The 25,709-nt window shown below is 42.2% G+C and overlaps 1 protein-coding gene and 1 pseudogene across 1 annotated transcript; one reads left to right on the top strand and one right to left on the bottom strand.

Annotated features, from left to right (window-relative positions):
• LOC112071306 (voltage-dependent T-type calcium channel subunit alpha-1G-like) overlaps positions 1-25,709 on the bottom strand; it is a 236,375-nt pseudogene that overhangs the window by 58,002 nt on the left and 152,664 nt on the right.
• LOC139024489 (troponin I-like) lies at positions 14,837-15,837 on the top strand (the record flags this gene model as incomplete). The annotated part of the gene is made up of 2 exons (XM_070439338.1): positions 14,837-14,899; positions 15,703-15,837. Coding segments are annotated over 2 exons (198 nt in total), but the record flags the coding sequence as incomplete, so codon positions are not given.

The following is a 25,709-nucleotide window of genomic DNA, read 5'->3' as shown; positions in this document are numbered from 1 at the left end:
TGGTTTACTATTTTGTAGGGACTTCACAAGGAATAGTTACACTCACACACACACACACACACACACACACACAACCCACACACACACACACACACACACACACACACAACACCACACACACCACACACACACACACACACACAAACACACACAACACACACACACACACACCGGGGGGATCTATAGACCTGTCCCTAAACACTGCCCCTAATTTTATTGCTAGTCCATTTTACGCGGTTATCATGGATAGAACCATTTCTTGAGTGGTTTTAAAATGCCTTCAAGTACCTTATAATTACTGTGTTAACCATGTTGTAAAAACTCTAGGTGCCTTTCCTGTATCGCTCAGCCAGTATACCACAGCTCCAGACCCCTTCACTAGGAGGCCTGAGAGCCCAAGAACACAGTGACTGTACGGGAAAGGCACTCCGGCCCCTGGGGGGGCCCTGGCCCAGACACAGCTCTCCCTCGAGGACAACACAGAGGAGAAGCAGCAGAGGAGGAGGTTGTGGGTCGTTTCGCCAGGCTGTCACGCTGGCTGGAGAGGAAACAGCCAGAGTGGTGTCGACAGAGAGATACCTGGTCCTGTACATATTACCCCGGATCCAGGTGAGACACATGCAAATATATATATATACACACAACACTACACAACAACAGCACACACACCAGTGATTTAATGTGATGTAATTACACTATGATCTACCTATCATCTTGCTGTCAATGCTTCATTTCCATCTAGGTCTCCACTGTTGAATTCTCCATTTAAGGTTTAAGGAAAATAAGTTTCAACACCTTGCCTTAGTCACATTCTCCAGCCCAAGAGCTTTGTAATATCACAACAAAAGCCCACATTCTCTCTCTCCCTTCTCTCCCTTTTCCTTAAATTCCCTTCTGGCAGGTGGCTGTTGTGCTGACAATGAATCCCTCGAATGGCCATCGGTAAAAACCCCAGTGTCCTGTTCTAACAGTGCCCATCGGTAGACCCAGTGTGTTGCTCTAAACAGTTCCATGGTAAAAACCAGTGGTCCTGTTACTAACAAGTTCCATGGTAGAACCCCAGGTGGTTTGCTTCTAACAGTTTCCATGGTAGAACCCGTGTCGCTGTTCTCAAGGTACCATGGTAAAGCCAGTGGTCCTGTTCTAACAGGTACCATGGTTAGAACCCAGTGTGTTGCTCTAAAGTACAGTTTCACTGGTATGAACCAGTCCCTGTTTAAACAGTTCCCATTTTGGTTAACCCAGTGTGTTGCTCTAAACAGTTTCCATGGCTAAGAACCAGTGTCTGTTCTAAACGTTCCCATGGTAGAACCCAAGTCGTGTTGCTTCTACAGTTCCATGGTAGAACCAGTGTGCGCTACTTCTTACAGTTCCCATAGTAGAACCAGTGTCCTGTTTATCCAGTTCCCATGGTAGAACCAGTGTGTTGTCCTAACAGTTTCCTGGTAGAACCCAGTGTGTTGCTCTAAACAGTTTCCCATGGAGACCCAGTGTGTTTGCTCTACAGAGTTCCCATTGTAGAACCCGTGGTGTTGCTCTAAACAGTTCCCATGGAGAACCAGTGTGTTTGATCTACAGTTCCATGGTAGAACCCAGTTGTGTTGATCTAGTTTCCATGGTGAACCAGTGGTGCTTGCTCTAACAGTCCCATGAGAACCAGTGTCCTGTTCTAACAGTTTCCATGGTGAGAACCCAGTGGTTGCTCTACAGTTCCCATGGTAGAACCCAGTGGTGTGCTTACCAGTTCCCATGGTTAGAACCAGTGTCTGTTCTAACAGTTCCCATGGAAGAACCCAGTTGTGTTTGCTCTAACAGTTCCCATGTAAGAACCCAGTGGTGTTGCTTCTAAATGTCCCATGGTAGAAACCCAGTGTCCGTTCTAACAGTTCCCATGGTAGAACCCAGTGTCGGCTTGCTCTAAAAAAGTTTCCATGGTACGACCAGTGTGTTGCTCTAAGTACCCTATGGTAGAACCCAGTGTGTTGCCTAACAGTTCCAGTGGTAGAAACCAGTGTGCTATTTCTTACAGTTTCCCATGGTAGAACCAGTGTTCGTTCTATAAAGTTCCCATGGCCTAGAAACTAGTGTGCTGTCTAACAGTTCCCATGGTAAGAACCCAGTGTCCTGTTCTATAAGTTCCCATGGTAGAACCCAGTGTGTTTGCTCTCAACAGTTCCATGGTTTAGAGACCCAGTGTGTTGCTCTTAGTTCACGTTCCCGATTGGTTAGAACGGCCAGTGTGTTTGCTCTAAACGTTACCATGGTAGAACCCAGTGTGTTGATCACAGTTATGGTAACCAGTGTTCTACAGTCCATGTGAACCCAGTGTGTTGATCTAACAGTTCCATGGTAGACCCAGTGTGTTGATCTAACAGTCATGAGCCCAGTGTGTGATACGTCCCATAGAACCCAAGTGTGTATTCTTGAACAGTTCCATGGTAGAACCCCAGTGTCCTGTTTCTAACAGTTTCCATGGAGACCGTGTGTTTGCTCTAAACAGTTCCATGGTAGAACCCAGTGTGCTATTCTTACAGTGCCAGGTAGAAAACCCAGTGTCCTGTTTCTATCAGTTCCCATGGAGAACCAGTGTGGTTTTGCTCTAACAGTTCCCATGGTAGGAACACCAGTGTGTATTCTTCAGTTCCCATGGTAGAACCAGTGTCCTGTTTCTAACAGTTCCATGGTAGAAGCGCCAGTGTGTTTGATCTAAAGTTCCCATGAGAACCCAGTGGTGCTTTCTACGTCCTCATGGTAGACCCAGTGTGTTGCTCTAACAGTTCCATGGTAAGAACCAAGTGTGTTGCTCTCACATTCCCATGGGTAGAACCCAGTGTGCTAATTCTTACAGTTCCATGGTGGAACCCAGTGTCCTTTCTAACAGTGCCCATGGTAGAACCCAGTGTGTTTTGCTCTAACAGTTTCCCACGGTAGATACCCAGTGTCCTGTTTCTAACAGGTTGCCCATGGTAGAACCCCAGTGTGTTTGCTTCTAACAGTTCCCATGGGAGAACAGTGTCCTGTTCTAACAGTTCCGCATGGTAGAACCAGGTGTCCTGTTCTACAGTTCCCATGGTTAGAACCCCATGTGCTGTTCTTAACAGTTCCCATGGTAGAACCAGTGTCCTGTTCTAACATTCCATGGTAGAACCTAGTGTCTGTTCTACACAGTTTCCATGGTAGAAACGCCAGTGTCCCTGTTCTAACAGTTCCATGGTAGCAACCCGTGTTTCTGTTCTAACAGTTTCCCATGGTAGAACCGTGTAGGCTTTCTAACTTCGCATGTCCATGTCAACAGTTCCCATGGTAGAGACCCAGTGTCCTGTTCTAACAGTATCCATGGGAGAACCCAGTGTCTGTTTACAGTGCCTTGTTGTTCCGCTCAGTCGCAGTGTGAAGTGGGGTTTGTTCTAATCAGTGAACTGAGGACACAGGCATCGTGTGGAATTGGAAAGGGTAAGGGGGATACCTAGTCAGTTGTACATCTTGATGCATTCAACTGAATGTGTCTTCTCCATTTTAACCCCAACGCCCTTGAATCAGAGAGGTGGCGGCGGGCTGCTAATCGACATCATGTCGGGCGTCATTTTGGCTTCTGTACAGAGCAGATACCCACACTGTTTCTATCAGGAGACAGAGGGCTCGGTGGGAAACTGTCGTCACACAGCTGTTCCATGGACAACGGACTTCATTTCACCTCAAAGCAGTTATTTATTTTGGTATAAGGGCTAAAGTCGTTGGCTATGGGAAGAAACACGGCTAGCACCAGGTTGTCAAAATTCTGAATGAAAAGCAAAGTTAGTTTTTAAAAAAAGTTAAAAGGTATAATGAAATGTTCAAGAACATCAAACTGCATTTAATATGCCTACTGTCAAACATGACAGTCAAAGGAGCACGATGAACCGTAACTGAATCCTTTCTAACGAAAGGTCAGGGCTATCATGAAAATGTCAGATATTTTAGATAGATGTTAGATATTTAGATAGATGTCAGATATTTAGATCCGATGAATAAAAAGCATCTGACATCTAATGGATCGATGAATAAAAAGCATGCTGACATTTCTATGATCGATGAATAAAAAGCATCTGACATTATGATCGATGAATAAAAAGCATCTGACATCTTATGATCGATGAATAAAAAGCATCTGCATCTATGATCGATGAATAAAAGAATCTGACATTATGGATCGATGAACTAAAACAGCATCTGAACATTATGATGATGACTAAAAAGCATCTGACATCTATGAATCGATGAATAAAAGCATCTGAATCTATGAATCGATGACATAAAAGCATCCTGACATCTTATGATCGGACTGAATAAAAAGCATCTGGCATCTATGATCGATGAATAAAAGCCATCTGACATCTATGATCGATGATAAAAAGCATCTGACATCTATGTCGATGAATTAAAAAAAGCATCTGACATGCTTATGATGATGAATAAAAAGGCATCTGACATCTATGATCGCATGAATAAAAAGCCAATCTTGACATCTATGATCGATGATAAAAAGCATCTGACATCTATGATCGATGAATAAAACGCATCTGACTCTATGATCGATGAATAAAAAGCATCTGACATCTATGATGCGATGAATAAAGTATTCTGACATCTATGTCGAGCACTGAAAATAAAGTTATGATCTTGAAAAGGGTGCAGTCTGTCTGTCTGTCTTGTCTGCCTGTCTTGTCTGTCTGTCTGCCGTTGCCTGTCTGCGCTGTCTGCTGTCTGTCTGTCTGTCTGCTGTCTGCCTGTCTGCTTGTCTGCCTGCCTTGCCCTGTCTGCTTGTCTGTCTCCTCGTCTGCCTTCCCTGGCCCCTGTCTGCTTGTCTCCCGTCTCACTCTAACATGGAGGATCCAGTCGTCATCCTACCCGTGGGAGTTGCATGACGTCCTGGTCCAATAATGCATACACGATGGATACTTAACAATGAGAGGCTGCATGGCAGAGATGTAGAGGATTTGGGTCATTAGTGTAGATAATGAGGGGACCTAAGTCAAACACACATGCAGACTAAAACTTGTTTTTACACACAGACACCAACACAGCACACACAGCTCTGTTATCATAATGATTGTTTGCCTGACCGATCCTGAGGGACAGAGCTATGTCAAGGTTTATGGCGTGAAGGGCTGTCGGAAAGTCAAGGCGCAGGGAGGCAGATATTTGATAGCAAAACGGAGCTTTAATTCAGCGCCAACAAAAGCACACCGCGCCAAACGAACACGAAAATCAAATAGGGCTGAACATAACCCGCGCAACCAGCCTAAGTGCATAACATCACAACAGATAACCAATACCACACAAAGACATGGGGGAAACAGAGGGTTAATTACACAACACATAATGAGGGAATGAGAACAGATGTGTGGGAAAAATTGAGACCAGAACAATGGGAAAATGAATAACTGGGATCGGCGATGGCTATGAAGACCGGCGACATCGACCGATATAAGGAGGAGGCATCGACTTCGGCAGACAGTCGTGACAGCTTATTGTTGTCTTCTGGACAGGGACGAGCTACTTGTTATCTTCTGGGACAGGGACATAGCTATTGTTTGTATTGGGAGCAGGGACAGAGCTATTGTTGTGCTTCTGGACAGGGACAGAGCTATTGGTTGTCTTTCTGGGACAGGGACAGAGCTATTGTTGTCTTCTGGACCAGGGACAGAGTGTTGTTGTCTTCTGGGACAGGGACAGAGCTATTGTTTATGCCTTCTGGGACAGGGACAGAGCTATTGGTTGTCTTCTGGGACATGGGACACGAGCTTATTGTTGTCTTCTGGGACGGGACAGAGCTGTTGTTGTCTTCTGGGAAAGGGACAGAGCTATTGTTGTCTTCTGGGACAGGGAACAGAGCTGTTGTTGTCTTCCTGGGACAGGCGAACGAGCTATTGTTATCTTCTGGGACAGGGTCTCTGAGCTATTGTTGTCTTCTGTACATTATGAAGGAAGAAGGAACGCACACTGCTCTTGATAGCATCACTGATATTTAATAAAGCTTACATATCGGCCTCACGGCCTTCGTCAGCTGCGTTTGTGCATTTTTTTAAATTAGGACCCATAATGTAAGACCTGCCCACCCACATCCGTTTACGACGCATCGAAAGGGGTTGGAGGTGAAAGGAAAAACCAATAAGTGCTACAAATATACATAAATATTAAATAAAATATTAAATAAATATTCAATAAGTGTGTAAATAAGACGTATTAAAACCGTCTGTAACCACAATGGGACATAGCAGTTTCATGACATCATTGGGTACATCGTACGAAAAACACAGAGTAATCTTTAAATAGGGACATAAATTCATGTTCAAATCACAACATAAGCATAGGCATTTCAATCATTAGGGACCTTTAGGATATAATGTTTCTGGAGGGTGAACAAAAAGAATGGCTCAGATGTGCGAGTCCTTTTGATTTTGAACTTCTGTACTTATGCCAGACAGGATGCCTTAGAGTGGATTCTCTTCTGTACATTATGACAGACAGGATCCGTAGAGTGGGTTCTCTTCTGTACATTATGACAGACAGGATCCGTCGAGTGGGTTATCTTCTGTAATTATGACAGAACATGATCTTCAGAGTGGATTCTCTTCTGTACATTATGGACAGACAGGATGCCGTCAGAGTGGGTTCTCTTCTGTACTTATGACAGACCAGGATCCTTCAGAGTGGGTTTCTCTTCTGTACATTATGACAGACAGTATCCTTAGAGGTGGGTTTCTACTGTAACATTTTTGACAGACAGGATCCGTAGAGTGGGTTCTCTCTGATATATGAAGACAGGAATCCGTGCAGAGTGGGTTCTTCTTTGTATGTTATGAAAGACAGGATCCGTCAGAGTGGGTTCTCTTCTCTACATTATGACAGACAGGGATCCTTCAGAAGTGGATTTCTCTTCTGTACGTTATGACAGACAGGACCGTCAGAAGTGGGTTCCTCTTCTGTATGTTATGACAGACAGGATCCGTCAGACTCGTTTTCTTCTGTAACATTATGATAGAGGATCCGTCAGAGTGGGTTCTCTCTGTATGTTATGCCCGTTTCTGTTTTTCAGTTTAATGAAGCTCTACGCACTCCTAATTGCAGTTATTCAGGCTGTGGTTCCGTTGAATTACTATGGGAGTGAGAAGGGACCGTTATGTGGTTCCAACTATCCTCACTTCTGAGTGGACAATATTGTTCACGTGGCAATAATGCTTTATTATTTAGACCACAAGGGTGTTTATCAGAATCAATATACAGTCTTGGGATGTTGTACTGGTTACTTATCCGCTTCATCATAATGTGTTTCCAATTATATACACTTTATTTTTATGAATGAACGATGTGGTGCTGTGTGTGTGTGTGTGTGTGTGTGTGTGTGTGTGTGTGTGTGTGGTGTGTGTGTGTGTGTTGGTGTGTGTGTGTGTGTGTGTGTGTGTGGGTGTGTGTGTGTGTGTGTGTTTCCAGTTTTTCGATGGCGTGCAAACAAGAATAATACCCCACAAGAATGTTTGACCACATGGTTCTGGTCATTATCTTCCTCACTGCGCATCACCATCGCCATGGGAGAAAGAGGCCAAGAATAGAGGCATATAGCGTGGTGAAGTGACACCACACACACACACAATCACACACACACGCACACATCACGACACTGTAATCAGTGGAAAACATTTAGATGGCACATATATTTCTCATTTGGTGCTCTCGCCTGTAATTCCAAGCCGGCTCGGTAATCGAGGTGATTATTGAAATTGGATGGCCAATGGAGATTGTATTGCTTTGTCAGAGATCTCTCCCTATAGCTAGCAGGCCAAACACAAGGACACACACACACAACACAACACACACACAAACACATCACACACACACACACACCCACCACAAACACACAGACACAACCACTCGCACACCACACACACCCACACACACCACAGAACGTCGTAGCTACAATTACTGATGTTATTGTGGCTCCATCTCAATGGCCTGGGGTATTGCTGAATTGATTGGTTTTGTATCTGGTGTGTATATACGTTTGGGGTTTAGAATGAATGGCTTTGGATTGTGAGTTACATTCGCTATTTATTGTTTAGTCAATGTTTTTATTAGAAAAAAGCAGTGTCAGTTATTGCTTTGTGCAGCATGCTTACTCATGTACAGTAGACTTCCACAGCCTCTTTTTGCAATTTCACTTGTCCTGTAAAGCGATGGAGTAAGAACTTGTACGTTTACTCGTAAGTAGATTAACTACTTGTTTCTAAAAAGCCTTGATCTGGGAGTTGCGTTTGCTAAGAGACGTGCGATTCTGTCTTGTCATTTAGAATAACCTAGTAAATACGTGGAGTTTATTGGTTTTGCTGCGTATATAGAGTGGGCGAATTTTGTTTGACCACCCTTTTAAAGATGAGAAATAATTTCCTTTATAAAATAATAATTAAAACACTGAGCATATTTTGGTTCTTTAAAATTTGCGATAAAATAATATAATATTTAATAATACAAATCTCACAGAAAGAGATTTTGTTTAACAGTTAATATAATGCTTGACCCCCCTGTTTTCAATATCTTTCAATCTTTTAAAAAAAAATGTATCTTTATTTTACAGGGAAAACAGACTGAGACCTGGACTCTTTTTAGCGGCTGTGCCATGTGAAACAAGTTGACAGTACAGTTTTAGACATACAGGACAAGAACATTTCAAAATCTACTACCATTCAACAGAAAACTCACAGACACATCATATTGATCCTCCATAAGCATTTTAAAATGGGCCAGGGACACGCAGAGTGTCTAACTTAAGTTGGATCTGCAGTTTGTTCCATGAATAGGTGCAAAGGACTGAAGGCAGTCCTACCAACTCTGTGGAGCGGCAGGATCCTCTAATTTGTAATCATCCACATCTGTGTATCTCGTTTTAAAAAATTAGTACATCTTTTGTGGCAATTAATGATATATTTATGGAGTAGTTTTAAAAGAAGTGCTTTATAAATACAAGAGAGCATGTTGCTCTCCGACTCACAGATAGAGCAGACCCAACGGCAACTGTTGATAATAGGATACAGTGATGAGTTCTGTAACTATCACCCGTGATAAACTGAGTGCACAATGGTAAATAGGAATCCAGTGGTTTTAAATGTGTTTTTGCCGATGCATGCATATAGAATATATCACCATAATCTAAAACGGACATAAAGTAGCCTGCACAAAATTTTTTTTCCTATTTACAGAGGACAGACAAGCCCTGTTTTGTAAATGAATCCTATCTTGAATTGCGTGTTTTTCCCAATTCAGTAACATGTTTTTTTAAAAGAAAGCTATCATCTTAACCATAACCCCTAAGTATTTTATATGCAGAGACCTTATTGATTTGAGTACCATCCAAGCTAGTGATTACAAACGTGTTTCTTTACCTGAGAAGTTTTAGACCTAGAACAACTACATGACATTTGTTTTTCTCTAGCGGTTTAACAACAAGTTAAGCTGTAAAAGAGACCTGTAGTAATCCTAAAATCAGACTCCAACTGCTTAAGCTTGGTCCGCTGTTGGAGCAATAAGAGTACATCACTCGTGTCATCTGCATATAAATGGAATTTACAATATCTGACATCATCAACAATGTTGTTTATATAAGTGAGAACATAGTGGGCCAATTATTGAACCCTGAGGGACCCTTAAGTAACTGTAAGGGGTCAGACTTTGACCCGCATGACCATGACAGGCCTTGAGTTTCTATCTTTAAGATAGTCATAAACCATCGGCAGGCATCATGCCGCAGTCCTATAGAATGACAGCTTACCAAAAGGATGCATGGTTACAGTGTCAAGCTTTTTGACAAATCTAAAACAACGCACCAGTGCTTCCTATGTCTAAGGCATTTGCGATATCATTTACAACAAGCCATAGTGGCCGATGTGGTACTGTGTTTTAAGATCTAAAACCAGATTGATTGGTCCTGAAGAATACTGTTAGAGAAAGAAAAGATTGTACCTGTTTGTTGACTATAGCTTCTAGAAATCTTTACCAGAGCAAGGGAAGCTAGAGCTTGGGTCGATAGTTATCCAAATCAACTACCGTCACTCATTAATGTAATGGCAGAACAAAAGTGCATTTCCACTACCTTAAGGGATATTCCTGTGGCTTAATGTTAGATATTAAAAATGTGTGTTACTGAAGCCAGCAAAAATGGTGCAGCACACTTAAGTAAGTAACGGGTCTAATTGTCAGCGGCCTAAGGATTTTTTAGTAGTCAATGCCCACAGGGCAATTAGAAGCTTGCTTCAGTTATTTGTCTGGAAATAAAAACAGGGTCCCATTTTCAGAGTACCGGTTGCAAAGCAAGACGAAAAATCAACTAACTGGGCCAGTACCACAAAGTCCACTTTTCCTTTCAAATAAAAACAGCAGAGATGCAATGCTTATTAAAAGCATCACAAATATCATTTTTTTTCAGTTAGAATACAGAAGTCTGAGGTAATTTGCTTAGGAAGAGAAACAGCAGAATTCCCCCGTTTTCAAGTGAATTAACGGTTTTCCACGAATTTTGCAGGATCCTCCTGCAGAATCTGTCCAATAGCATTAAGGAGTAATTTGATTTTGCCTTTTTGACAGCTGAAGTCCATTTATTTCTCAATTGCCTAAAAAACAGCCAATCAGTGGAGTAATGTTTCCTGCAAAGCCCAGGCCGATTCTTTTGCAGAAAGACTGACATTCCAGGAGAGAACGCAGAACTGGTTCGGTTTCTTACTCTGTGATTACTTAACCTCTAAACGAGCCTTCTTACCCCGGGTCGGAGCACCCCCCATCCCCCCACACTGATTTAGCATAGCTAGCATACGCATCTACGCTACGCACTAGTATCCCCGATCTAAATATCATTAAATCACAAGTCCAAGACACCAGATGAAAGATAAGATCTTGTGAATAAAGCCAAACATTTCAGATTTTTTTACATGTTTTACAGGGAAGACAAAATATGTGTCATCTATTAGCTAAACACGTTAGCAAATACACCACTATTCTAACTCCATCAGTTTCTTAAACTCCTTCAGGTGCCCTATCACCATTTCGAATCAACTAAGATATTGATATCCATAACCAAGAAAAACGCTCTTCAGATGAAGTCGCTGATAACATTTCATGGTAATAGGAACTAGTTTTTTGTTAGTAAAAAAGTGCATAATTTCAGGTAGAAAATACAGTTTTACAATTGCACCGACCATCCGCAAATCGCTAGAATTACTAATAGAGCAACGTGTATGACAATTTACTCATCTAAAACATTTCATAAAAAATAGACAAAGCATAGCAATGGAAAGACCCAGTTCTTGTTGTTTCAGACCATATTTCAGATTTTCTAAGCGTTTTTTTTTAGCGAAAACACAGATAAAAGTCGATAAGTTTTAGCATACCACATGTGGCAAACGTTAGCCAGCGCATCGATTCCAGCCAAGACGCGTAAAAGACGTAATCACGCCAAATATATTAATTTTTCACTAACGGTTCTCAGAATTTCCTTCGCGATACACTCCTGTAACATTCATTTTACATATACCTTATAACAGTTTGTTCGAAAAGGTGCATATTCTAAGCCATACAAAACCGGTGGTTAACACAATAAAAATAGCTAGGAATCAAGCCTCAATATGTTGACGTCATCTTCAGAGTGATCTAGTTTAATTTGAAAGCTTAATATATACTTGCTAAAAATACAGGGTTGACAAAGGAATCGAAAGACAAATTAGTTTCTTAATGCAACGCGCTGATTTACCTTTTTAAAATTATCCTTACTTTTCAATACAGGGTTCTGCAAGTGAAGCTATACCAAACAACATGGCGAAATATGCGTTTAAATATTTCGGACAGAAAACGATTTATCATTTAAATATTGGCTTACTTTGAGGCTGTTCTTCCATCAGATTCTTGGCAGATGTATCCTTTCTATGTTATAAACGTCCCTTTTGGTCGATAGATGTCCTCTGCTCCTTCTGAAAATGTCGCACCACCAACGACCGACCCCCAAAACGTGTCCAAGTTCAGAGTGCACAACAATATAAATTCCTCAAATCCGCACTAAACGGGATATAAATTGCTATAAAACGGTTCAAATTAACTCATATGATGTTTTTAACAACTATAACGACTTGAATGAAACATGACCGGAGAAATATTTGCTGGTTAGACACGATTTGGAACGAGGCAAGTCCGATGGCCCTTTTCCCAACGCTTAGGCGCAGACTTGAAAGGGCGGTCTCTATACATTTTGGTTTTTAATAATGGACTGTGAATGTCCCCAATCGATTCCATTGAAACGTGATGACGTACAGGACACCAGAGGAAGCGTAGGCAGTGTCGGTTTCTTCATAGCATTCACTGTCGCCTTATAAAACAGACTCCAAATCATGAGTAAAAAATTTCTTAAATCTGAACCCTGTACATGAAAAAGTGCTGTAGATATTGCTTTCTGTAACCACTAGAGACAAAATTCAACTTCTATAGAAACTAGAAGGTGTTTTCTATCCATAATTACACAAATATGCATATTGTACGATCAAGATTTAGCACGAGGGCAGTTTATTTGGAGACACAAAATTGCTAATGCGTAACAGCACCCCCTATAGTTCCAAGAAGTTAAGTCGGGGCAATGTTTATTCAGACATAGAGGTAACAATAGAGAGAAAAAAGCACGGGGCTAAAACCGGGTCAGAAAGGCAGCAGTGATAAAAGCTCAGAGTGATATAAGTCAAGGATATAAAGCTTGCTGAGAGAAATTGTTTATAATTTCTTCTTCGAGATTCTACCAGGGATCAGAGTGTTTCAGCCTGGTACTCTAATACAAGCCATAGGGCAGTGGTCACTGATTCATTATGCAAAAAACCCACTGGCTGTGGTATCTTATGGTGGGGTATTTTGTTAGAATAATGTCTAGTAGAGTGGATTTTACTGGGTTCTTAAAGTTTGGGACGGGTTGGTTAGTTATCAGCTGAGTTAAATTTAGCTCAGTACAAATACCATCCCTTGCGAAGATGCCGGCACTGGGGAGCTTTTTTCTAAAATATGAGATTGGAGATTGGGAGTGATCTAAACCATTCTCCGTACATAATTTTCAGATCTTGATATCCTAGGTCTGTGCTTATGGAGCGGCAGGTTGCCTAGTGGGTTAGAGGGGCGTTGGACTAGTAAACCGCCGAAAGGTGCCAAGATCGAATCCCCGAGCTGACAAGGTAATAATCTGTTTTCTGCCCTGACAGGAGTTAACCGACTTGTTCCTAGGACGTCATTGAAACTGAAGAATTTGTTCTTTAACTGACTTGCTAGTTAAAGAAAGATAAAAAACAATGTCTAACTCTTCAATCTAACTGAGATGGCTTTGCAAAATTTAGATTTTGAGGCCAATTCAATATTTTCTTCTGTAAATTTGAATGTGGGTTTGGGTTATTGTCTTACCCTAGAAGTTTCATTGCAGCCAAGTTTTCAGCCCTCTGGCAGAAAGCCACCAAGGTGTTTTTGGGTTAAAATATCTGGTTATGGGGTAAAGTTGATGATGCCGGTTGACCTTAAAGGGCCCCAGGACCAGTGAAACAACACAGCCTCATAACATCACGATACGCATATTTTAGCACTAGGTATGGGGTTATTTTCTTGGTCATGCATTCTAATTTTGATGCCAAACCCACCACTGATTCACTTGGGCCAAGAGCTCTATTTTTTTATGTAATTGATCCAAGTAGCCAGTTTCAATCAAGTGCCAAGCCGTTTAGTAATCTCCAGACGTTTTACGTTTGTTGGATGCATGAAAATAGAGCTCTTGACCCCGCCACAGTGGTGGATTTTGTTCGAATTAAGAATACATGAAAACCATTGAAAACTTCCTTGTTTTGAATTAAGATGGCAATCCATGACCACATGATTAAGGATTCTGGAGGATTCTGTACAGATGAAGGATGTTAAAGATTAGAAGGATTTTGTATGGATGAACGGTTCTAAGATCCCTCCCATGTGTTCGCCAACTCATAAAACATTTTAGAGAAAGGCTCGTGACTGTTATCTATTGGAAGGTTTTGAAAACAGGGGTGTCATCATTTGGACGCCCTACAGTCTTTTAGAGAGAAGAAATATATTAACCTGTTAAACAAAATCTCCTTCTCGCGCAATTGCGTTAGTATAAAATAATATAATTTCCTTTTTTTTTTTTGTCCATCGCATCTGACTCGGTATTACAGTCTTTTTTTTAACAAGTCCATTTTTGCTCATTTCAATCAAGGGTGTATCATTTCCGACCCCACACTGGTAAATACTTTCCACGGTATCTTATTTGACCTGTCCCATTTACACAGCAAGTAAACAGCTTGTGTTTTCTCTGCATGCATTTGGCAGGAACAAATACATTTTTCCTTTGGTAATGAATACATTTAGTGTGGATGTTGGGTGAATAATTGATTTAGTGTCTCAAAAATGAATTCTCCAGCTTGGCACCAACCGTATCAAATGTTGGTTGGTCAGGCTCTTGATGTTTTAACACACCACAACAACATCTGCTTAGTTACTGGCTTTGGTTCATGAAATGATTCATGGTACAACAGCATTTAGTCGATGTTTCTCTTTAAGGGGTTTTAATGAGGTTGACTGGGCTGGATCATAATGATAAATGTCGACAGTTGTTTTTTATAAACTGATTGTATGTTGGGGGATGTAATAATAGGAAAGGAGAGCAAGAGGAAGAAAGGCAAAGGAAGGAGAGGACGAGAGAGGAGAAAAGAAGGAGAGGACAAGAGAGGAGAATAGAAGGAGAGGAGAAAGACGGAGAGGATGAGAGAGGAGAAAAGGAGAAGAACAAGAGAGGAGAAGGAGAGGACGACAGAGGAAGGAGAGGACAAGAGAGAAAGCAGAGGAACGAGTAGATGAAAGGAAGGACGAGAACATGAAAGGGAGGAACGAAAAGAGGAAGAGAGGATAAGAGAGGGAAGGAGAGGACGAGAAAGGAAAGGAGAGGACGCGAGATGAAAGGAGAGGGACGAGAGAGGAAAGGAGAGGACGCGAGATGAAAGGAGAGGGACGAGAGAGGACGAGAGAGGAAAGGACGGAGAAGGCCGAGAGAGAGAAGCAGGAGACGAGGACGAGAGAGGAAGGAGATACAGAGCGGAAAGGAAGAGGACGAGAGAGGCAGGATAGGACGAGAGAGGAAGGAGAGGACCGAGAGAGGATGAGGAGGACAAGAGGAGGAAATGGAGAGGACGAGAGAGGAAGGAGAGGACGGAGAAGGATGAGAGAGGAGAAAAGAAGGCGAGGTCGAGGAGGAGAGAGAGGAGGAGAGGACAGGAGAGGACAGGAGAGGACAGGAGAGGAACGAGAGAGGAAATGAGAGGGATGAGAGAGGAAAGAGAGGACGAGAGAGAAGAAGAGGATGAGAGAGGAAACGAGAGGAAGGAAGCGGAGAGAGAGGACGAGAGGAGAAAGAACGGAGAGGAGAGAGAGGAAGAGAGGACATGAGAAGGAAATGAGAAGGAATGAGAGAGGAAACAGTAGAGGACGAGAGAGAGGAGAGGAAAGGGAGAGGGACAGGAGAGGAAAGGAGAGGAAGGAGAGGAATGAGAGGATGAGAGAGGAAAGAAGAGGATGAAAAGAGGAAGGAGAGGATGGAGAGGACAGGAGAGGAAAGGAGAGGACAGAGGAGAAGGATGAGAGAGGAAGGAGGAGGAATGCGAGAGGAAACGAGAGGAAGGAAGGACGAGAGAGGAACTGAAGAGGAGAAGATTGGAGGAGGACGAGAGAGGAAGGAGAGAAAATGAGAGGATGAGAGAGGAAAGAGAGGACGCAGAGAGGAACGAGAGATGAGAGACGGAACCGGAAGGAAGGAGAGGACGAGAGAGGACGGAGGGAGAAAGACGGAGAGGATAACGGAGCGAAGGAAGGAGAGGACAGGAGAGAAATTGAGGATGTGAGAGGAAAGAGAGGGGACGAGAGAGAAGGAGGATGAGGAGGAAACGAGAGGAAGGAGAGGAGAGAGAGGATCGAGAGGGGAAAGACGAGAGGACGATGAGAGGAGGAGAGGACAGGAGAGAAATTAGAAGGATGAGAGGAAAAGAGAGGCGAGAGAGAAGGAAAGAGAGGATGAGAGAGGAAGGAGAGTAGGGCTAGGAGAGAAGGGATGAGCGGGACGGAACGATGAGAAAGACACGGAGAGGAGGGGCGAGAACAAAAGAGGAAAGGAAAGAGGGACGCATGAAGAAGGGAACAGGAGGAGGACGAGAGACGGAAAGGAAGCGACGAGAGAGGAATGGAGAATGAATGAGAGAGGAAGGAGGGACGGAGAGAGGAAGGAGGGATGAGAGTCGGAAGGAAAGTAGTGAGCTGTAGAGGAAAGATGATGAAGAGAGGAAAGGGAAAGGAGATCTTAATAACTTTAACGGAAGTCATTTGGCGAAAGGGGCAAAGCCTCGAGCAGAAGATGGAGGGAATGGACATACTAGATGAGTGGAGGGATGATATGTTTTACTTCTGTTGTTCTGTTCACTGTCTGTTTGTGGAAAATCTCCGTCTCTTCTAATTTTACTTTTCACCTCTCTAATATATATGTATCTATATATATATTATATCCTCTCTTCTATATAGAAAGTTAATCCAAATATACTTTTTAGCAGGCAACTCGGCGTCTATTTTTAGTTGTTGTCATTCACTCCACTTGTGGCTCACAACTCTTCTCTCTTCTCATTCGCAACAAAAATGTGACCATCTGGGGACATTTTGTTAGTCCCCACAAGTTCAAATGCTATTTCTAGGGGGTTTAGGGTTAAGGTTAGAATTAGTGTTAGGGTCAGAATTACGTTAAGGGTTAGGAGTTCGTTTTAGGTTTAGGAGCTAGGGTTAGGAGTAAGGTTAGCTGTACAAGATTGTGTGTGTGTGCGTGTTCACCTGTAGCAGTATGTCAGGGGCCAGGTCTGTGGACCCCCTGGTCTCCACAGACTCCATCCTCCTGTGTCGGTGTTGGGACTGGGACATGGAGTCGGTACGACACAGGGACACATCATCCCCCTCCGATGTCCCCCCTCCTCCACCCTCATCATCCTCCGAACTGGACCCACCCTCTCCGGAGAGGAGCGACCGCCGTTCGCCAGACTGACGCTTTGTCCGTTTGAGCGAAGGGGCACGGCCTACACTGTTCCAGCTTGATCTACGGCTGGTCCAGCCAGAGGCGGAGCTCCACGGGGCGTAAGGGGAGGTGCTACGGGCACTGGACTGGAGAGAAAGAGATGGAGGGTGGAGAGAAAGAGAGAAGGTATGAGCAACAAAAAGAAAGCCAGATGAAGTAAACAAATTCCCTTTTTAGGTAACGTTTGTAACCCTTGGGGAACTTTTGTAACTCTTAGGGAACTTTAGTAACCAAAAATAAAACTAAAGTATATTACATTTTAGGATGTTGTTACTACAGGTTTTTGTCTTAACTTCTCTGGGATATGTGGGACGGTAGCGTTCCACTTGGCCAAAAGCCAGAAAAAATGTAGCGCGCCAAATTCAAATATATTGCTATAAAAATCAATCTTTCATGAAATCACACGTGAAAGACACCAAATTAAAGCTACACATGTTGTGAATCCAGCCAACGTGTCGGATTTCAAAAAGGATTTACGGGGAAAGCACACCAAACAAATATGTTAGCTCAGTAAATAGCCACAGAAAAACACAGKCATTTTCCCAGCAAAAGATAGTAGTCACAAAAAGCAGAAATAGAGATAAAATTAATCACTAACCTTTGATGATCTTCATCAGATGACACTCATAGGACATCATGTTACACAATACATTTATGTTTTGTTTGATAATGTGCATATTGATATCCACAAATCTCGGTTTTACATTGGCGCCATGTTCAGCAATGCCTCCAAAATATCCGGAGAAATTGCAGAGAGCCACGTCAAATAACAGAAATACTCACCATAAACTTTGATGAAAGATACATGTTTTTACAAAGAATTAAAGATACACTTGTTCTTAATGCAACCGCTGTGTCTGATTTCAAAAAAACTTTACGTAAAAAGCACACCATGCCAATAATCTGAGACGGCGCTCAGATTTAACAACATTTCTCCGCCATGTTGGAGTCAACAGAAATACGAAATTACATCATAAATGTTCCCTTACCTTTGATCATCTTCATCAGAATGCACTCCAAGGAATCCTAGTTCCACAATAAATCGTTATTTTGTTCGATAATGTCCATTACTTATGTCCAAGTAGTTACTTTTGCTAGCATGTGTAGTACACGTGTCCAAACGGTCGCGCAGATGCGGGCAAACGTCGGACGAAAACTTCAAAAAGTTATATTACAAGTCGAATAAACTGGTCAAAGTAAGTAGAGAATCAATCTTCAGGATGTTGTTATCATATATATCCAATAACGTTCCAACCGGAGCATTCCTTCATGTCTGTAGAAGTTATGGGACGCAAGGCGATATCATGAGGAAAGCGCGTGACCAGGAACTGGCAATCTGCCAGACCACTGACTCATTCCCCTCTGATCCGGCCCCACAACACAGTATAAACTTCATTCAACGTTCTACCGACTGTTGACATCTAGTGGAAGGTGTAGGAAGTGCAATCAGATCCATATATTTCAGGGAATTGAATAGGCGATGAGTTTAACATCGACCAGCCTCAGAATTCTCACTTCCTGTTTGGATTTTTTCTCAGGTTTTTGCCTGCCATATGAGTTCTGTTATACTCACAGACATCATTCAAACAGTTTTAAAAACMTCAGAGTGTTTCCTATCCAATAGCAATAATACTATGCATATATTAGCATCTGGGACAGAGTAGGAGGCAGTTCACTATGGGCACGCAATTCATCCAAAAGTGAAAATGCTGCCCCCTATATCAAAGAAGTTAATCTTCAGATTCTCCTCAATGTCATGCTGTGTTGTTGTCTTAGGGCTCTCTTTATGTAGTGTTGTGGTTTCTCTCTTGTCATGATGTGTGTTTTCTCCTACCTTTTTTTCATCCCAGCCCCCGTCCCCGCAGGAGGCCTTTTTCCTCTTGGTAGGCCGTCTTTGTAAATAAGAATTTGTTCTGAATTGACTTGCCTAGTTAAATAAAAGGTAAAAAAATATATATACAAATMATAATAAAAATGCTTAGTGGTCATTACTATAGCTTTTATTATTGTAGCTGGCATTAGTCATAACTGGCATCAGTGTCACGTTCGTCGTATTGAGGAGACCAAGGCGCAGCGTGATATGAATGCATTCTTCTTTTAATAAAGGAAGAACACTGAACAAACTAACAAAGTAACAAAACTGAACGTGAAGCTATATAGAACGAGTGCTGACACAGGCAACTACACATAGACAAGAACCCACAAAACCAAAATGGAAAATGGCAACCTAAATAGGATCCCCAATCAGAGACAACGATAAACAGCTGTCTCTGATTGGGAACCAATTCAGGCCACCATAGACCTACAATATACCTAGGCTAACAAACATGCCTAGACATACAAAAACCCTAGACAAGCCCAACAAGCATACCCACCCTCGTCACACTCTGACCTGACCAAAATAATACAGAAAACATAGATAACTGAGGTCAGGGCGTGACAATAAGTCACAACTGGCATCAGTCACAACTGGCATCCAGTCACAGCTGGCATCCAGTCACAACTGGCATCAAGTCATAACTGGGCATCAGGCACATTGGCCATCAGTCACAACTGCATCAGTCTAAAAAAAAAAAAAAAAAAAAACTTTTTGGCCATCAGTCACAACTGGCATCAGTCATAACTGGCATCAGTCATAACTGGCATCAGTCACAACTGGCATCAGTCACAACTGGCATCAGTCATAACTGGCATCAGTCACAACTGGCATCAGTCATAACTGGCATCAGTCATAACTGGCATCAGTCACAACTGGCATCAGGCACAACTGGCATCAGTCACAGCTGGCATCAGTCACAGCTGGCATCAGTCATAACTGGCATCAGTAAGTAGCCAGAGAGTTGAGCTGATGACAGGTCATATTAATCATCATAAATGTCTTCTTGAACATCATCCATACAGGTTAGACTGAATATCTACAGTCTTAGTTGTTGTGCACACAGGGTCTGGGCAGAGAGGGGGCACAGAGCCTAATGCATGGGTTCCTGGGAAGATCCAGTTGATTGATAGTGTACTAGTGGAATACACTAACCGGAGACTTGTCGTAGCAGGCTAGGTCCATGGAGATGTTGCTGCCGCGTCGGGACTCATAGCCCAGAGCAGGGTCAACCACGGCGGGCAGCTTGGGAACGGGCATGGGGGTGGCAGCAGTGTGGGTGATCAGAGGAGGGGTCAGACTGGTCTTCAGGTCAACATTACCGTTTATAGGGACTACTGGTGGGGAGAGGGAGGGGGAGAAAGGAAGGAGAGAGAGAGGAAGGCGGGAGAGGTGGCACGAGGGAAGGAAAGGAGTAAAGGTGAAACAAGGATGGACAAAAAGAGAGAGAGAGAGGTAGAGAAAGGAGGGTCAGTGAAAGGGGGAACATTGGAAGGATAGAGAATGGTGGGGAAGACCCAGTTATAAGATTATCTCTAATGTGAGAAGGAGGAACTGTTTAAACATGGATGTCTTACTGTTCTCCACCACATCAATATTTCTCTAATCTGACAAGATGTGTGCATGGGGGAATATTATTTTCAACAGCCAGATGGATGCATGACACAGAGAGGACGAACACATCTTTCATCTATCTCAGCTGGCGTGCGTCTTTAAACTTCTGCCTTCCTCCCTCAATGTCTTCCTCTCGCCCACTCCTCCTCTCTCTCTCTCTCGGCTTCACCCTCTCCTATCTCTCGCTCCCCAATTGTGTCTCCCTCCCTCCCTCCCTCCCTCCAGTCACTGTGCTTAAACAGCTCTTCTAACCACTACATGAGATAATCTGAAGTAGTTTAAAGTTGTCGTAGCGTTGGGGAGGTGTTTTCTTCTGTACTATGTAGATACAGCATCAGGAATAATTGATGTCTTTTAGCTGTAGCAGAATGTCGCTGGTGTGATTTGGTTTCCGCTCCCTCTGGTGTGTGTGTGTGTGTGTGTGTGTGTGTGTGTGTGTGTGTGTGTGTGTGTGTGTGTGTGTGTGTGTGTGTGTGTGTGTGTGTGTGTGTGTGTGGTGTGGTGTGTGTGTGTGTGTGTGTGGTGTGTGTGTGTGTGTGTGTTGTGTGTGTGTGTGTGTGTTGTGTGTGTGTGTGTGCGAGAAAAATGCATGCCCATCAATGTGGGACACGTTTATACAGCTACGGAGAAGATTTTCATCATAATGGGATATTTTCATAAAAACCCAATTGCGTCTACACATATACTCTGGAATCTGTAGGGGTTTTATTTCATTTCATTCTAATTAGTATAGCATACTTCTGTGCTTCAATACGTGAGTAAATATGTATGTATATTCTCTGGAAACAAAGAAATTACAGCTAAATGTAATACGCAATTCATTGTTCTGTTATGTGTTCGCTGTGAAAAAGTAGTGCTTTGTAACACCCAAACGACTGCCAACTGAGCTGCCACCAACTTGAAGGAGACAAAACACATCATCCTGAGATYTTCTGAAACATTACATGGTGTGACGTAACACCACTTAATCAAGTGTTGTGCAACACTTTTCCAGAGACTGGGAGCACTAACAAAAGAGGTTGAAAACACCATTATGGTGTTTCGAGTTGTGTTTAGTGCAGAATTAGATCCCTTCTCTATTTGGTGTCGTTTTCTCTCTCTAATGCTTCTAAACACCATTATTATGTTTTMAATCCTGTCTAGTTTGGCTTTTCTTTCTTTTAATGTTTGTTGTTGGAAGATAAAGATCTCTCATAAATATTCTTACATTTTATTAAGTATACGTTGGTTGTTTTTTGTTGTTGGTAAATTTCAATTTACCTCAGAATAATTTCTAACAGTGTGGTTGTATGGTTGAGTGGGTGAAATACTAATAAAATGTACCATCTTACTGCCTCTCCTGTTTCTAATCTAAATAAAGGTGGAATTGCACCAACAACAAAGACTTATCAATCAATAGTTAGGCTACGAACCATTTGCATTTCTAAACCATTGATTGTCTGAGACACACAGTGTTTGTGTTTTGATGCTGCCTTTTACAGCGCATGTAACCCGTTCTTCCTATCATAAAACGTACATTGGGTTTCATTCAAATACCCTCCAAARACCAGATCTCAATAGCTGCACTACTTTCCATGGTTTCATTACACAATCATGGTGCTTTGAGTCTTTCTAGTTTTACAGTGTAGAAGTGTATATAATTTGTGTGTGGGTGTGTGTGTGTGTGTCTCACCTGGGGAGCCATCCTTTCCACTGCCGTTCACGTCCTCCATACTCCTCGATGATAAATCAGCCTCCGACACTGACTTGGAGTCTTCTCCCTACACACACACACACACACACACACACACACACACACACACACACACACACACACACACACACACACACACAGCACACACACACACAAATAGAAGTCAAAATATGGTTATTTTTTTAAAGGGCCAGTCAGGGAGTGGGAAGTAATAGCCTGTATGGAAGCCAGACAGAGAATGATGAAGCTGCCTCGACACATTGATCACAGGAACACCTATACATGTATGAACACACACACACGTATGTGCGCGCATCCAAGCACGTAGGCTACACACAGACAACGACACATAGTTGAAGTCGGAAGTTAACATACACCTTAGCCAAATACATTTCAACTCAATTTTTCACAATTCCTGACATTTAATCCTAGCAAGAATTCCCTGTCTTAGGTCAGTTAGGATCACCACTTTATTTTAAGAATGTGAAATGTCAGAATAATAGTAGAGAGAATGATTTATTTCAGGTTTTATTTCTTTCATCACATTCCCAGTTGGTCAGAAGTTTATATACACTCAATTAGTATTTGGTAGCATTGCCTTAAAATTGTTGACCTTGAGTCAAACGTTTCGGGTAGCCTTCCACAAGCTTCCCACAATAAGTTGGGTGAATTTTGGCCCATTCCTCCTTTCAACACAAAAAGCAAGTTCTGCAGGCTCTAGTTTTGTCTAATCTTGATTATTGTCCAGTCGTGTGGCCCAGTGCTGCAAGGAAATACCTAGATATACCTGGTTGAACAACGAGTTTTAGTGACGCATACACTCTTAAGTGTATGTAAACTTCCGACTTCAACTGTAGACTCTCAAACAACTTCACAATGATCAAATTGTGTCTCCAAATTGACCGTCCAAATTGAAGGTCCAAATTGACCATCCAAATTGAAGGTCCAAATTGACCGTCCAAATTTATATCTCATATTTCCTGTTACGTAGGGCACCGGCACCATTAGAGAAGATGCCGTAATATGAGTTATCATATTATAGGGACAGATTGTCGGTTTCAGACTGCTTTCCTGTGATAGACCAGAGAGTCATGGGACGGTGCAGAGAGGGAGGGGGGATCACTCTGTGAAGATAAACAGAGCTATTTCTACCTGTCAGGGTTGGGTATGACGGGTCAACCCCATGCCTATCTAAGCCCCATAAACACATGCATTCTACAGAGCTTCAGTGTGGTCTGATGCACAGACGGGAGAGAACACACACACGCACACACACACACAACCATCTAATACAAATCATCCACCCAGTGAGTTTGTCAGAACGGCAGAACTGTTTGTTCCCTGTTTTGTTCCCTCCTTGTCCTCTCTCTATCTCTCTCTCGTTCTTCCTACATTTACAGTAACACATGTTCCTCTCGTGCCACCTTTCTGTTTTCGCTCTCCCTTTTTCTCTCTCCATCTCTACGGACAGTATCTAGTCTATAGTAGTGATATGCAGTAGTTATTAATATATTCACAGTGGGTGGGGTTTCTATAGCAATGATATGCAGTAGTTATTCATATATTCACAGTGGGTGGGGTTTCTATAGTAGTGATATGCAGTAGTTATTAACTTCTTGGAACTATAGGGGGTGCTGTTCCGCATTAGCATATTTGGGTCTCCAAATTAAACTGCCTCGTGCTAAATTCTTGATCGTACAATATGCATATTATTGTTATTATTGGATAGAAAACACCTTCTAGTTTCTATAGAAGTTGGAATTTTGTCTCTGAGTGGTACAGAACAATATCTACAGCACTTTTCATGACAGGGTTCAGATTTCAGAAATTTTTACCCCTGATCTGGAGTCTGTTTTTAAGGCGACAGTGAATGCTATGAAGAAACATGTATATTGTAAAATGATGTTACAGGAGTGTCATCGGAAGAATTCTGAGAAGGTTAGTGAAAAAATTAATATATTTGGCGGTGATTACGTTATAGCGCTCTTTGGCTGGAATCGATGCTCTGGTAACGTTTGCACATGTGGTATGCTAATTATCGATTTATTGTGTTTTCGCTGAAAAACGTTTAGAAAATCTGAATATGGTCTGAAATCACAAGAACTGGTCTTTCCATTGCTATGCTTTGTCTATTTTTATGAAATGTTTTATGATGAGTAAATTGGTCATACACGTTGCTCTATCTAGTAATTCTAGTCGATTTGTGATGGTCGGTGCAATTGTAAACTGTGATTTCTACCTGAAATATGCACTTTTTTCTAACAAAAACTATCTATACCATGAATATGTTATCAGACTGTCATCTGAAGAGGTTTTTTTCTTGGTTAGTGGATATCAATATCTTAGTTGAGCCGAATTGGTGATAGCACCTGAAGGAGTAAGAAACTGATGGAGTTAGAATAGTGGTGTATTTTGCTAACGTGTTTAGCTAATAGATTACATATTTTGTCTTCCCTGTAAAACATTTTAAAAATCTGAAATGGTGGCTTTTCACAAGATCTGTATCTTTCATCTGGTGTCTTGGACTTGTGATTTAATGATATTTAGATGCTACTATCTACTTGTGAAGCTATGCTAGCTATGCTAATCAGTGTGTGGGGGGGTGGGGGTGCTCCCGGACCCGGGGTAGAGGCTCGTTAGAGTTAAATATATTCACAGTGGGTGGGGTTTCTATGCAATGATATGCAGTAGTTATTCATATATTCACAGTGGTGGGTTTATAGCAATGATATGCAGTAGTTATTCATATATTACACAGTGGGTGGGTTTCTATAGCAATGATATGCAGTAGTTATTCATATATTCACAGTGGGTGGGTTTCTATAGCAATGATATGCAGTAGGTATTCATATATTCACAGTGGGTGGGGTTTCTATAGCAATGATATGCAGTAGGTATTCATATATTCACAGTGGGTGGGGGTTTCTATAGCAATGATATGCAGTAGTTATTCATACATTCACAGTGGGCGGTGTTTCTATAGTAATGATATGCAGTAGTTATTCATATATTCACAGTGGGTGGGTTTATGTAGCAATGATATGCAGTAGTTATTAATATATGCACAGTGGGTGGGGTTTCTATAGCAATGATATGCAGTAGTTATTCATATATTCACAGTGGGTGGGGTTTATATAGCTTCTATTGAAGTGTCTAAATATCGAAATCTCAATTTCTCTCATCAAACAAATGGCTTTCTTCACCTCGAGGTGCATGTGAGTGTGTTCCTTGTCCACGTGTGAGTGTGTTCCTTGCGTGTGAGTGTGTTCCTTGTCCACGTGTGAGTGTGTTCCTTTGTCCACGTGTGAGTGTGTCCTTGTCCACTGTGTGAGTGTGTTCCTGGTCCACGTGTGAGTGTGTTCCTGGTCCACGTT

Source organism: Salvelinus sp. IW2-2015, unplaced genomic scaffold, assembly GCF_002910315.2.
Source record: "Salvelinus sp. IW2-2015 unplaced genomic scaffold, ASM291031v2 Un_scaffold1573, whole genome shotgun sequence".
Taxonomy (NCBI): Eukaryota; Metazoa; Chordata; class Actinopteri; order Salmoniformes; family Salmonidae; genus Salvelinus; species Salvelinus sp. IW2-2015.
Note: the sequence above shows the minus strand (reverse complement) of the source record. Positions and strands in the feature narration are given on the sequence as shown.